A 12,875-nucleotide genomic window follows, 5' to 3' on the forward strand; every position below is an offset into this window, starting at 1 on the left:
ATGGATGAGGTTAGGAACCTGGAGCATTCATACAAACACTCAAACTATTCTTTTGCAAAATGGAGACGACATGGAAACCTTCATACTCTTTCCTCTGTGAGATGTAAACAAAAGGTTGCATATAAAACTGTCAGCAGGGAGTTTTAAGATTATCTTTGATAACATTATTTTAGACCAGGATTTGGCAAGTGTTATCAGGAAAGGTTCAGGCACCAAATACTTTAGTCTTTGCAAGTCTCTCATAACTACTCTGCCACTATAGTGTGAACACTGTAAAGGCATGGTATGTACTAATAAAACTTTATTGATTTAAAGAAAAACAAAACAAACTGGCAACGGGACAGATTTTGGTATCTGGGCCTTAGTTTTCCATCATTGCCACGGTCAAGCAATGTCGTTAGCCTAGAGATGTTTTATAGGCAATTGGATAAAGGATAGAAGTCTCCACAGGGCATCTGTAGTATTGAGAACGGGGTCACTGGACTCACAAGGTCAAGTCCTTTCCCACCATCCTATAGGAACGCTGCTGCTGCCCTCCGTTGCCAAGAAGCTTCTCAGTCTTTGCCTTGCAATCTGATTAGACCTCAGTTAAGCAGTGATTTCTCCCATGATACCCTGACAGATGTTTCTAAGACAGCCAGTCACACACATCACAGGAACCTCTGTTTTCCCATCATCACTTTGACCATGCTGCAGGGCTACTCCTTTTTGGGGGTAGTTTGATGAACCATATATGCATTCTCTAGCGTCCCGGATGTTCCTAAAGGGCCTGGCTCTCCACTAGAGAGTGCTAACTAGACACTCTCAGAAGACACCCAAGAGGTACCAAGGCTGAGACTCCTCTCCTGTGACATTGGACCCCAAGAGGGGTCTCAGGAGTGTGCAGATTCAATTATACAGCACATGACAATACCAGAGACTCATATGGGTATCAATTAGCCTCTAATGCAATACAGATTTCTAGAGGTTCAAATAAATGCTGGATCAGTGTTTAGTAAAGGCCCCAATATTTGGAGTTCCCAGTATATCCTAAAGTTACAGGGACTCTCCGCAAAATAGTAAAATTGCTTGCCCAGCATCTTTGAGAGAAGCAGGGAGAACCTGGGGTTCAGTCTCGGGTCTAAGTCTCACTTTTATGTAAATTTGGGTGAGTTATGTCGCCACTCTTAGCTCGACTGCTCCGTTCTTATAAATGTGGGAGTATCAAAATATGGCTAATCTGTGGCTTTGGTATCCAGGAAGCTGGGTTCAAGTTTTACCTCTGTGGCTTGCCTGTTCTTACTGTGTACTCCGTATCTTCCTGTCTGAAGCTGAACTCACTCTCTTTTAGTTCTTGCCACCCAAGAGCCTATCAAAACGTCCAGGGAAATAAGACCTAAGTCTTGTCTTTAGGAACCTTGGCAGTCAGCCATACCAAGAAACCTTGGACTAGTCATGCCTAGACCTAGAAATTTCTGTTGACAGCAGCAGAGCCGGAGAACCTGTCTGCCCAATGGACAACCATCAATCATTCCAACCAGAGGAGGTTGGAGAGAACATTATCTTTAACTTTCTCCGCACCGTTTCCTTGGGCCTGACATTTGTCGGCAATATGAAGGTCCGACATGACCAAAGGGGAAGTTGACCAGAGTGAAGAAGCCATCTACCCAAAACACCAGGATTTAAGCCTATCATTTTGGAAAGCACAAGAATATATTCATTTTCTCCTATAGTATATGGCTAATTTGTTTGTCTCCCAGTGGTTCTCCGAGCTGAGTTCCAGTCAGATAATGGCAAGTCAAGGTTAAACCGAAGAGAACTCAGGATTCTGTCAAAGCTACTTGGGCCCGACATTCCTTATGAAACCTATGGTGAGCCCAGTTCACAGGTAAGAGGATGGTGACCTAGCCCATCACCTCTGCAGTGGTAAGCCTTCTTCATAGAGGGCAGGAAGCGAAACATACGTATCAACACTTAAAAGCACACATCAGCATGTACGTTCTTTCTCACTGTTAATGTCTCTAGATGCATTAGGTTGTAGTTGGCACATAAAATTATGTATTTAAAGTGTAGAAGGTAACAATTTGATGCATGCATGCACACCATGCAAAATATTAATTACTATCTACGACCTCACACAACCACCACTTGGGGCTGGGGAGAACACTTGAGGCCATCTACTCCCTTACAGCCACACTCACCATGCTGTCTGCGAACACCCCAGATCTTACCCATCTTCTCCCTGAGATCCCCTCGCCCGGACTCATTTCCCTGCTCTCCATAAGGCCCTTTTTAAACGGCTTTTTTCAGGCCGGCAGGTTGCTTCGTTGGTTCAGGGCCTTGCTTCGAAGGCTTGGCCCCTTGGGTTGGTTCTTCCCACCCCCCTTGTTGAAGGAGAGCACTGGCTCCTGAAAGTGGTTACCTCTGTCTCCTACGTGAGCCCCACGCCATGCCCAGGCACTTGCCATCACTCACGAAATAAAGAAATAAACGTAAAATTATAAAGTATACATAAATATATCTCTCCCTTAAGAATACACAGAATTAGGAAGGCTGAAGCCTTTGCACTCGGCTCTTTGTCTCCAGTTAGTCTGTGTTCTTTTGTCCTGGTTAAATGTGCTTTAATTAGCAAATATCTGTAAATAATTTACTTGTTTTACAAACACAACAGAACAATGGGGTCGGTCTTCACATACATTTACCAAGCATGTATTGAATCCTAAGCCAGACTCTCCCATTGTTCAATAACTACATTAAGCTGCCTCCTTCTTGTTGCCTTCCTTGGAGGAGGTTGGGGGCAGGGGAGGTTGGGGGACAGCATAGCTGGGGTAGAAACCCAAACTCCAGTAACAATGCCACCTTTTACCAGACCCCGGAAGACAAAAACACAAGACTGTCCAGCTCAGGCTTGGGCAAACCCTGACACCCCTCCCCCCCCGATAAAAAGGAAGTATGCCAAGGGTAACAGACATGAAAGCAACGGCTGGAGAATGAGGGTGCCCATCAAATTACTTCATTGCCTAAAAACCTTAGAGTGTGAGCCCCCCCCAGCACGCACCCCCCCCCAGACACAATGACACCCAGGGAATCACAGTACCGCATCTGGCTCTGCAGGGGTTAAAACAGCACCATGCATACAGTGCAAAGCAAGATGTTAAATCAAATGAGAATGACTGCTCCGGGACCAGAGGCATATTATTTTGAATAAGATTGAAAAGGCCAGAAAAAGCAATTCAAAAACATTTCAATTATGTATTTCCCAGAACTACATCTTTGAGCAACTAATGCAAATGTTACCACCACAATAAAACTTCTGCCTACAGAAGAGCACATGAAGCAGGTTGAGCAGCATATACTTTATAGATTATATGCATATTTTGGACTATTAATAAAAAATGCAAAAAAAAATCTATGTATGCTTTACTCTCTGAAGCAATACAGTAATTATGATTAAGGGACATACTGCACGAAAAGAGCCAATTTATCTTCCTGGTGCTCAGGGATGCTATTGTGTAACTAAGCAACTAAAGACAAAATATGGTCTAATTAATTCATTCCTATGCTTATTTAAAAGACACAATTAGAACATTTTTATTTTCCAGCTTGCACAGTAGCTGAACATGCTTGAGGGTGTAGAAAGCAAAGCCTATTATGAGCAGAGACAAGAGTTTAATGTTTGTGCCACACATAGGCTTGGAACTGAACAGTGGAGATTTGGTGTATCACAGGTCGGGTTTGCTAGGAGTCATGAGAAAGGAAGATGGCGGAGGGTCAATAGATTGGCTAGCAAAATGTGGCCTCTGCTGGTTTTTTGGGTTTTGTTTTGCTTTTGTTTTTGTTGCTGTTGTTTTGTTTGTTTGTTTCTCACTAGGGTGCAAGAATTAAGAAGGGCTGTGGACTGGATGGTCTTGGGCTTGAGAGTATAGGCTGATGTACCTAGACCAGCCACAATGAGTTATTTATAGAAAATTTATGTCATCAAGATACCATCCTAGTCTGAACGGTAAAGTCAAATCTCCATCTTTTGTGCTGTGGACACACATCTAGCATGAGGTAGATGGTATAGCCATGACGTCAGAGCCCTCTTTCTTTGGATGATTACCTGCATATTTTCCAGGGAGTTGACATGGTGCACAGATATGTTGATGTGGGCATTTACATTTCTGTGTGAGTGTCTGTGCGTGTGTACACGTGCGTGTGCTGGTCAGATGTTGAGTGCAGATGCGCCCCTCAATCCCTCTCCACCTTCCTTTCTGAGTCTTCCACTGAATCCGGAGCACATCTGTTTATTAGAGGAGCTGGCCAATGAACTCCAGGAATCCACCTGGGCTCGCCTCCTAGCCCTGGGATCACAGACATGCCTTTTATCTGGTGTTGACTATCTGAACTCAGGCCTTCATGTCTGCATGGCAGACGCTTTGCTAACTGATCTATCTCCTTGGACCCATACATTTTAAAAGGTATGTTCAACATAGAGCTCAGAGTCTGGGGTTTGCATGGACACACTCTAGGGGCCAAGGCCCCTAGATCTTCTTGATCTGTATGAACACAATGAGGATCACGGCACAACCTGGAAAAGCCCACCTTGCACAAGGGCTTGAAGGCAGATTCTTCCAGAGACAAAGGACCCATGACCACATCTCTTAGAGGCGAATGAATCTCTTAGCCAACAATCGATAAATTTGTTTTAAATATCCTTAAAAGCAAAGCCAACAAGTAATCATTAGTTACAATATTATTCTGAGTAGATGATGGCAGATATCCAAGCGCCATGCTATAAAAAATGACAAGCGAATGCATTTGATTCAAGCAATTATATGCTGGATATTGGTTAAAACTAGACTTTGATAAATGAGCTGGAGTTGCATGTTACCAGATGCCACTAGGAACAACGGCATGCTTTATTAATAATTAATAACCAAGTATTTACATGCATGGACTCTTGTATTTCGTAAAAATAACATTTCCTGAGTACGGGCCTGGCAGTTTAAATGTCAAGAGACATATTAATTGCTTACGGTGTGGAGTCACTCTTAAACACATGACTTTGTTAAGGTCATCCACCTGAAAAACATGCTCTTTTTTGTGAACTGCCAGAGGTACCCTGGTGAAGCTTGACTCTTCTGTCCGTAAGTCTAGGTCTCACGGTTTGCCACTGCAAAGTCCCTGATTTCAACGAGCTGATTGGTGAAGAATAGAAAAGTACCCAGAGAGACAGACATGGTGGTTCCAGGATGAGCCCTCGGTCTCAAACACTTGCCTATTTATTCAGAGAGTGTGACTAACACATATTTGGCATCCATAGGGATGATGTGGCTATGAGTTTTAGCAGAAAAGGAAAAGGTACGTGATAAGGTATTGAGGTACGCCTACAGGTCAGTGACCCATCAACGGACCAACCGGTTGGCTAGCAAAAAGTAGCTTGTTTTTTGTTTTTTTAGGTTTTGTTGATGATTTGTCATTTATGTGTATGCATGTGAGCCTGTGTGAGTATGTATTCATCCCATGTGTGCAGGAGCCCATGGAGATAGAGAGGGTCTCAGATCCCCTAAGATTGGACTGTCACACACAGTTGTGAGCCATTGGATGTGGGTGCTGGGAATCAGACTCAGGGCGTCTGCAAGACCAGCAAGCGCTCTGAACTGCCGAGTCATCTCTCTAGCTACAGAAAGGGTATTTTAAAAAAAGTTTTTAAGTTTAAATCATGTGTCTCTGTGTATTTATTTATGCAAATATGAGTGCAATGCTGGGGGGAGGGGCAGAAGGGGGTTTTGCTTCTCCTGGATTTGGAGACACAGTTGGCTTTGAGTTGCCTTACTGAGGTCCTTTGTAAGGCAAGTGTACGGCCTTAACCACTGAGCCATGTTCAGCCCCCTCCAAAGTAATGTCGTTTTATTGCTTAGTCATTCTAGACTCACTGAATTATGCTGAGGTCGGTAGAGGGACTTGGAGGTGAACAGAACATGGCAGAGGAAGAGACCTTAGTGAAACTACAAGGAAAAGGGGAACACTGATAGTTACATTATCATGCAAAGAGAAAGAACCCTGAGATGTGCCAAACACACAGGCAAGATGTGAAACACCATTAGCCCACAGGCTCCTGGGAAGAGGATTCACGTTCCAGAGTAGAATGGGCTCCGGCACATGGTGGGTGTTCTGTAAATGTGTTTCTAGCCTCGCTACACAGTAGGGGTTCTGTCGATGTGCATCTGGCAAAAGAGAACCCAAAGATGAAGAGTGCTTTGCCCTTTTCCAGAAAGATCATGAAACACAAAGAGGCCTTAGCTCACCTCAACATGGCAAAGCTGGCAAGTCTGATGGCATTTCTTTGACTAGCATCTAGCAAGCCGGGTGTGTGTGTGGGGGGGGTTAAGCTATGAGCTCCCCTAAGGGACTGTTCCCTTTCACTTCTCTAAGTACTCAATAGATACCAGTGCACAGGGATGATAACGTTTCAGATTTGCTCATATTATAGGGGATCTCCAATTGTGACGGTCCGTACATCTTTATATATGTTGACCTCACTTCATTATTAAGATTGATCAACTTCTGGAGGAAAAGGGCAACTTGCCAAGTTTTCCTGTTCACCCCTTTACCTTCTACACGGTTAACACTCAACAAGTAGTTTTTTGATGAGCACAAGCTAGTTAATACCTAGGTTGCTTGGAGCTTGGATCTTAGCCATTCAAAATATACTTTAATGTAAAGTTTATTCGTTTACAAAATCAATGTTTTAGACTCAATATTAAAACAGGTTTCATATGTGTATATGGTAATGACATCATAATAATATGTAATTTTGTCTTATCATATGAAATTTTGTCCCAAGCCAAGTAGGAGAAGACGCATAGGGTCAAGGGATAAAGCTCATGGGAAGAGCACATGCTTAGCAAGCATGAAGTCCTGAGTTCAATCCCCAGCACTGAAAGAGTAGAAATATTCCATCTTCCATACCAGCCTTATGGGCCAGAGGTCAGAAAACTTTTTCTGTAAAGGATCAGGCCTAGCAACAAATATTTCGACTGTGTTGATCATATGGTAACCATCAAAAACATTAGCTGTGTTGTCCGAGTCAAAGAGCTACAAATACTTTATGAATAAATGAATGTGACTACATCCCAATAAAACTTTATTTACAAAATGTCTTTTGGCCAGATTTGACCATCAAGTTTTAGTTAGCTAACCCTTATTACAGTCCAGTGAGAGGCCTCCATGCAATGCTAGTTCTTGGCCTTGTTCTGCACATGGTCAGAGGCATCCATCCCTTCATTTAGTTTTAAAGAATGACTAAGAATTGCCAGTAGCTAGAGTAACTGCAGCCTTCAGTGGCTGAATTTTCATAGGTCCTGTGCTAGGTGACCCTTTGTTATCATCTCTGATGTCCTCAGTAGAATCTAGATCACCAGTTCCACTGTACAGGTCAAGAAAATGAGGCTCAGGTAAGGAAGAACTTCATTCATGAACAGCAAGATCAGTCAGCAAAACCCAGAACTCTCTGAAAACCAGTTTCTGGACACAGACCAAAACTGGGGGCTATGACAAGCCCCAGCCAGAACCATCGAGATTCCACAGGGCATCTGCTTAACCCTAGATACGATCAAATCAGGTAATCTTTCAAAAAATGTGGTTGGTCCAGTTGAGAGCATTCTTCAGCAGCAAAATATAAATTCCTAAGAAGCCTTCTATGCTGATGACACAGCTAAACCCCACACACTGGAAAGACAGCCTGTGTGGACAGAACCAGAGTGTCAGAGATTTTAGTGAAGTAACACAGAAGTTACCATCTCACATAAAAAGTCCCCAGGAATGCCTCAAATTCCAATGAGAAAAGCAGTAGCAATATTAATGGTAGTGATCACCACCAATCAGTGTTGATCTATCTATCTACTGGGCACCAACTTGGCTTGCATGCACTTTCTATGTAGTAGCTCACCGAGTCCTTAAAACAGCCCTAGAAGTAAATGTTGTGCGCCCATTTACGGGTGAAGATACTGAGGCACAATGCTTGAGAAAGTACCCAAGTTTCTACCAGTAGAGCGAGACTTGAAAATGTTTACATTTCAAAGTCTTGGATCCCACTCCAACTATGGTAATCTGCTTTCAGTAGAACAGGCACCTTTGAGGCAATTTCTAAGTGGGTCACCATTCATTGCTTCTCCTGGATGGTGACAACCAAATACTGCTACAAATCCTGAACACAAGCTGGAGTCTAAAACACCCAGGCATGCTCGGTCTTGATGCAATGACATCATTAGCTTCACCTTCCCCGTTTTTAGTTCCAGGCCATCAACAAACCTTCATGCAGAACCCAAGCCTGCACATGCACGCGTTTTGAAAGTCAACTGCCAATAGATTAAGTAGCTGGCAATTTGAGAGTGAGCATGATCGGAGGTTGCCCAGTAACAGAACCAATTACCCACCTACTTTGTCCTGTCCTCCCCTGAAAAGCTACTGGCCACATGTGGCAATTGTGGGTGATTACCAAAGACTACCTCCTGGCACACGGCCCTGCTGTTTACTCTCTCACGCTGGCGTAAGACAGCATCATGATGAGGTCCAAAGAAATCCACATAAACACCAAAGTTATTATGATGTGTTATTGTTTACAGAATGAGAATGTTTATAATATTCTTACCCTAAGTCCTTTCGTTTTAAGTATTTTGTGATATCGAAAGCATTTTCCTATATAATGTCTCTCGATCCTCCCAAATAATTCAGTTATTCTTGCTGCTATTCTCATTTTGTGGGAGAAGAAATTGAGGCTCAGATACTTATGGTTGTTTAAGGTCAGACTTGGACTAAATTACTGAATTAAATCGAAATGTGCCTCTTCTTGTGTGTTTGTGTATGTGTGTGTGTGTGTGATGTGTGTGTATTCCATGCACGCAGGGTACTAGCGTGCCATCGCATGCTTGTGGAGGTCAAGAGACAAACTCAAGTGTCAGCCCCCCACTTCTGTCTCATGTAAGACTGTCTCTGTTTTGTTGCTTACTGCTGTGTACTCTCTCGACATAGGGGCCCTAGGACTATTGCTTCCAGTGGTGCATGGGTTCAGAGGATTCGAACTCAGGTCCTCACAGTTGCCCAGTAAATGTTTTATCCACTGATCCTTTTCCCCAGCCTCAAAGATATCTCCTTTTCAAATGCCTTTCCTCAGTGCAGGCCGCCAGCACTAGAAATATCTGATGGCAGTAATACATATGTGTGCTGTCACCATCACCCTGGAAACCAATCAATAGCTAATTATTAGTAACTATGAACATATATTGCTATGTAACATCGGTTAGGATTACCTGAACCACACAGAACAAAATGTTTTGAAACCTGACTATCTGACCTTTGAGAGCGGACTGAGTTAGTCTCTGTTTGAAAATGAGCAAGGGACTGCCCTCATCGGTACGCGCTTCTGGTGTCTTTTCTTGTTTCAAGAACAGGTTTTATTGGAGGAGTGGAGGAGACAAGCTTAAAGTTTAGGAAGGACTGGGTGACACTGGCTATAACATTTGACAGGCCACATGACCTTGGCGTGTCCCTGTCCCCATCTCTAAAATGGGTAGGCATAGTCCTGCGTCATCCAGGATCCTGCAGTGATTGCAAAGATCCGTGTGGAATTAAAAAAAAAAAAAAATCTTCGGCAAATCACAGTGAACCACACAGGGACGCTATTTCTAAACTCGCACAGCGACCGTGTTCCTGGTTTTAGAACTGACGTCTTCACGTTTCAAGAAATCAGTTAAAAAAAACAAAAAGAGACAGGATGACTCTTTTCAATAGAGAGTACTGAGTCCTAGTTGTCCTTTTGAGATAGATGCTGATGTCAGCTCAATCAAGAAATTATTAACCTCCATTTGGTTACTTAAAATAGACTCTACTGGCTGATTAAATGTTCTTGAACACCAAGAAAACATTCCCCTGCAGTTACCAATGGCAAAGGCATCCTTCAAAACTATTTAAAATCAATAATAAAAACCATTTCAATGTATATAAACAAGTTAATGGAGTAGGCGAAAACAAAGCAAATTTCTTAATGAGAGGCCCTGTTGCCCCCTCCAGGCGCCTGCAGTAAACGCTGGTCTCTGACTCTCCTCCCCAGGAGCCTGGCTGCTGCTGTTCTGCTAACGTCTGAGTTAGGCCAGGGGGGGAAATGACATCACCGGGGTGGAAAACCGATCCGGCACTGGGAAACTTTCTACCTGCTTTCCATTTGTCGTAATTATTTTGCACAATGCAGCTTCCATTTGCATAATTTTGAGGCGTGTCATTATCTCAATTGAAAATTGTTTTAATATGGCTGAATAACTCACAATGACATCAGCCAAAGTCCTAATGAAATATACAAGTATAATCATACAGCTAATTACCAGCCGTGTTAGCATTAAAAAACAAATCATGCATAATATTAGACTATGTATAAGCAGCTGAGAATTATAAATAGAGCCGCCCTCTCTCCACAAACCCCCTAGAGTTTACTTTTAAATGGCAAGATTAATTTTCTGAGGTATGGCTCATACAGTAGATACGAAATGCCTAGATTATTACAACTCCCCATAAGGAACAATTAAACAGAGACCGGGTGTTTAAAAACGTATCTATTCATTGTCAACAGTTCTGACAGACAGATGGGATCGTCGGAGGCTTTTATTCTTAAACCAGAATTCACCATTTAGTTACATCAACAGAAATTAAACAGGACCTAGTGGGGTCAACTCGGGGTCTTTTAAGCAAATATTCCAATTTCAATTAAAAAAAAAAGAGTGACCACAAATATCCCATAAAACACAGAATGATTTCCTCCTGGGTTTAGTCCGAAGTCTGTTCGGCACCAGCTCTTTTCTGGATATTTAATCCTTCCCTTCTCCAGATCACAGGCCATGTTGAAGTAATAAATTTGAAAAGCAAATAATAAGAAATCAGGAAGGGGGAGGGAGAAGGAAGACAGCTGCGCAGGAAAGTTGGATCGGGGGAGGGGCCTGAGCCCGGGGAAGGGGGAAGGCGCTCAACCTGTTGGTGGGCTGCAGGGGTCCCACTCTGCAGCACACACCACCTTAGTCAGGCTGCGGGCGGAGCCGGGAAACCGAACGCTGAAACCCGGGGCTGCGGGGAGGGCGGGGGAGGGGTGTGTGCGGGGAGGAGGGAGGAGCTTATTTCCGAAAAGGCAGATTCCTGGGCCGAGATTCTGACGAACTCCCTTAATTAACCGGCCGCGGACCACTGAGGGGGTAATTCGATCCGGGGGGAGAGGGAGTGAGCTAGCGAGGCCAAAAGTGCAATCAACTCCATCAGCTCCAGGAATTTCTGCCCGGGCTGGCAGCTCCAGGGCCCCCGAGGAGTTCAGCACCGAATCATTCATTTAACAACAGACCTACCTCGAAAGCTCGCGAGCCTGAAGTCGAGCTAGCTGCCTCAAAAGTCTCAGTTTGATCACCCTGCCTCTGTCTCGGGAGACACAAAGCCTTGCCAGGGGACCGTGGTCCTCCCTCCCGCCGCGCCCTGGGCGCAGACTCCCCAAAATAGTTCCCGGGGGTGTGTGTGGGAGGGGGTAAAGACCGCGCCACCGAGCTCGGCCCTCGGACCCGGGGAGCCTGTAGAGCCGCGGTCACACCCGCAGTGACAGAGCCCGAGGGAGGTGGCCGAGTGGCAGCGCCGGGTCCACTCCGTGTCCACCCCGCGCTCAGTCCCGCACCGCACCGCAGAGGCCCCTGCACCCGGCCCCACACCCCACTGGAAGACGTCCACTTCGCGTGGAGTCACTGGAAACCAGAACATCAAATGGTTCCGGGAGGAGGGGGAGTGGGCACGAGATAGTTCTTAATGCCGAACGTGTTTGTGCCGGTTACACGACCGCTTTGAAATCCGCCCGGGCAGATGCGCAAGTTATTTGAATGTATTATCCCAGTACCTGTCATTTATCACTTCAGTCAACACGCCTTTGCCAACTCAATCGCTTTTGATCTCATTCTGCCTCCGTTTCGTAATTTCCGCCCTCTTAAACATATCAAATACTTAAAAGAAAAAAATAACGTGAACAATATCAAAACCCACCAAAAGAAATCCATCCAGCCTAGGAGCCAGGCACAAAGGTAAAATTTTTAAAAAAGCAAAAAAAAAAAAACCGTATATACTAACGCATGGGATATTAATCTTCAAGTGGAGGTAGCAAAATCAACACACACACACACACACACACACACACACACACACACACACACACCCTGGAACAAAACCCTTCTCGACAAGTTATTTGATCTTGACTAAAATCAGCAGTTGGACGGTCTTTGTAAAGCTGACAGCCAAACTCTGACAATGGTAAAATACTCCAGCCCCAGTTAGTGGCGCTACCCCTTTAAAAAAGGAGCGGATCCTGCTCGCCGCAGAACTGAATACAGTATTTTCAAGCTTGCCTTATAATACGCATTACTGGAGGGGGGGGGGTGGATAATAAAGAAGGAAGAGAGAGAGAGAGATAGGTTTACCACCTCGCCATGGTCGCTATTTCTGCCCTGGGGAGTGTCTTCTGGGAGGAAATAAAGTTTCGAGCTGGATAAAAGTTGCCGGCTGGTCCTTTCTTCCCACAACAGCTGGAGCTCCGCTATGCAAATCGGATCCTTCGGCGTACATCTTACAAAGAAAAAGTCGCCAAGGGACAAGATTCTTGGTTTGCCTTCAAGGTGGAATTGAAAAGCCTTATAGAAAATATAAGGTCCGTGCAACCCACACGGTGAGCCGACCCACTGCAGGAGGAGGGGGAGGGAGAGAGAGAGAGAGAAAAAAAAAAGCACCACGTAAATAATGTAGCCATCAAGCACAAATATCTATTCCCAGCCACATTCACACACAAGACAGCCAGACTCTCAATACAGACCGGCCCACAGATACGCTGGGTGAAAAAAAAAAAA

The 12,875-nt window shown here is 44.4% G+C and overlaps 1 protein-coding gene across 3 annotated transcripts in view; it reads right to left on the bottom strand.

The window, feature by feature from the left end:
* The window catches only part of Arid5b (AT-rich interaction domain 5B), a 174,689-nt gene that overhangs the window by 161,364 nt on the left and 450 nt on the right, over positions 1 to 12,875 (bottom strand). For 2 of the 3 annotated variants that reach the window (XM_013351207.2, XM_005360148.2), the window contains exon 2: positions 12,456 to 12,710. In XM_013351207.2, coding sequence (XP_013206661.1) covers positions 12,456 to 12,710 — 255 coding nt within the window. Of the gene's footprint in view, positions 1 to 11,345; positions 11,492 to 12,455; positions 12,711 to 12,875 lie in introns of those variants that run through there. The other variant, XM_013351208.2, reaches the window with a different exon arrangement.

The sequence above is a fragment of the Microtus ochrogaster genome, linkage group LG2 (assembly GCF_000317375.1).
Source record: "Microtus ochrogaster isolate Prairie Vole_2 linkage group LG2, MicOch1.0, whole genome shotgun sequence".
Taxonomy (NCBI): domain Eukaryota; kingdom Metazoa; phylum Chordata; class Mammalia; order Rodentia; family Cricetidae; genus Microtus; species Microtus ochrogaster.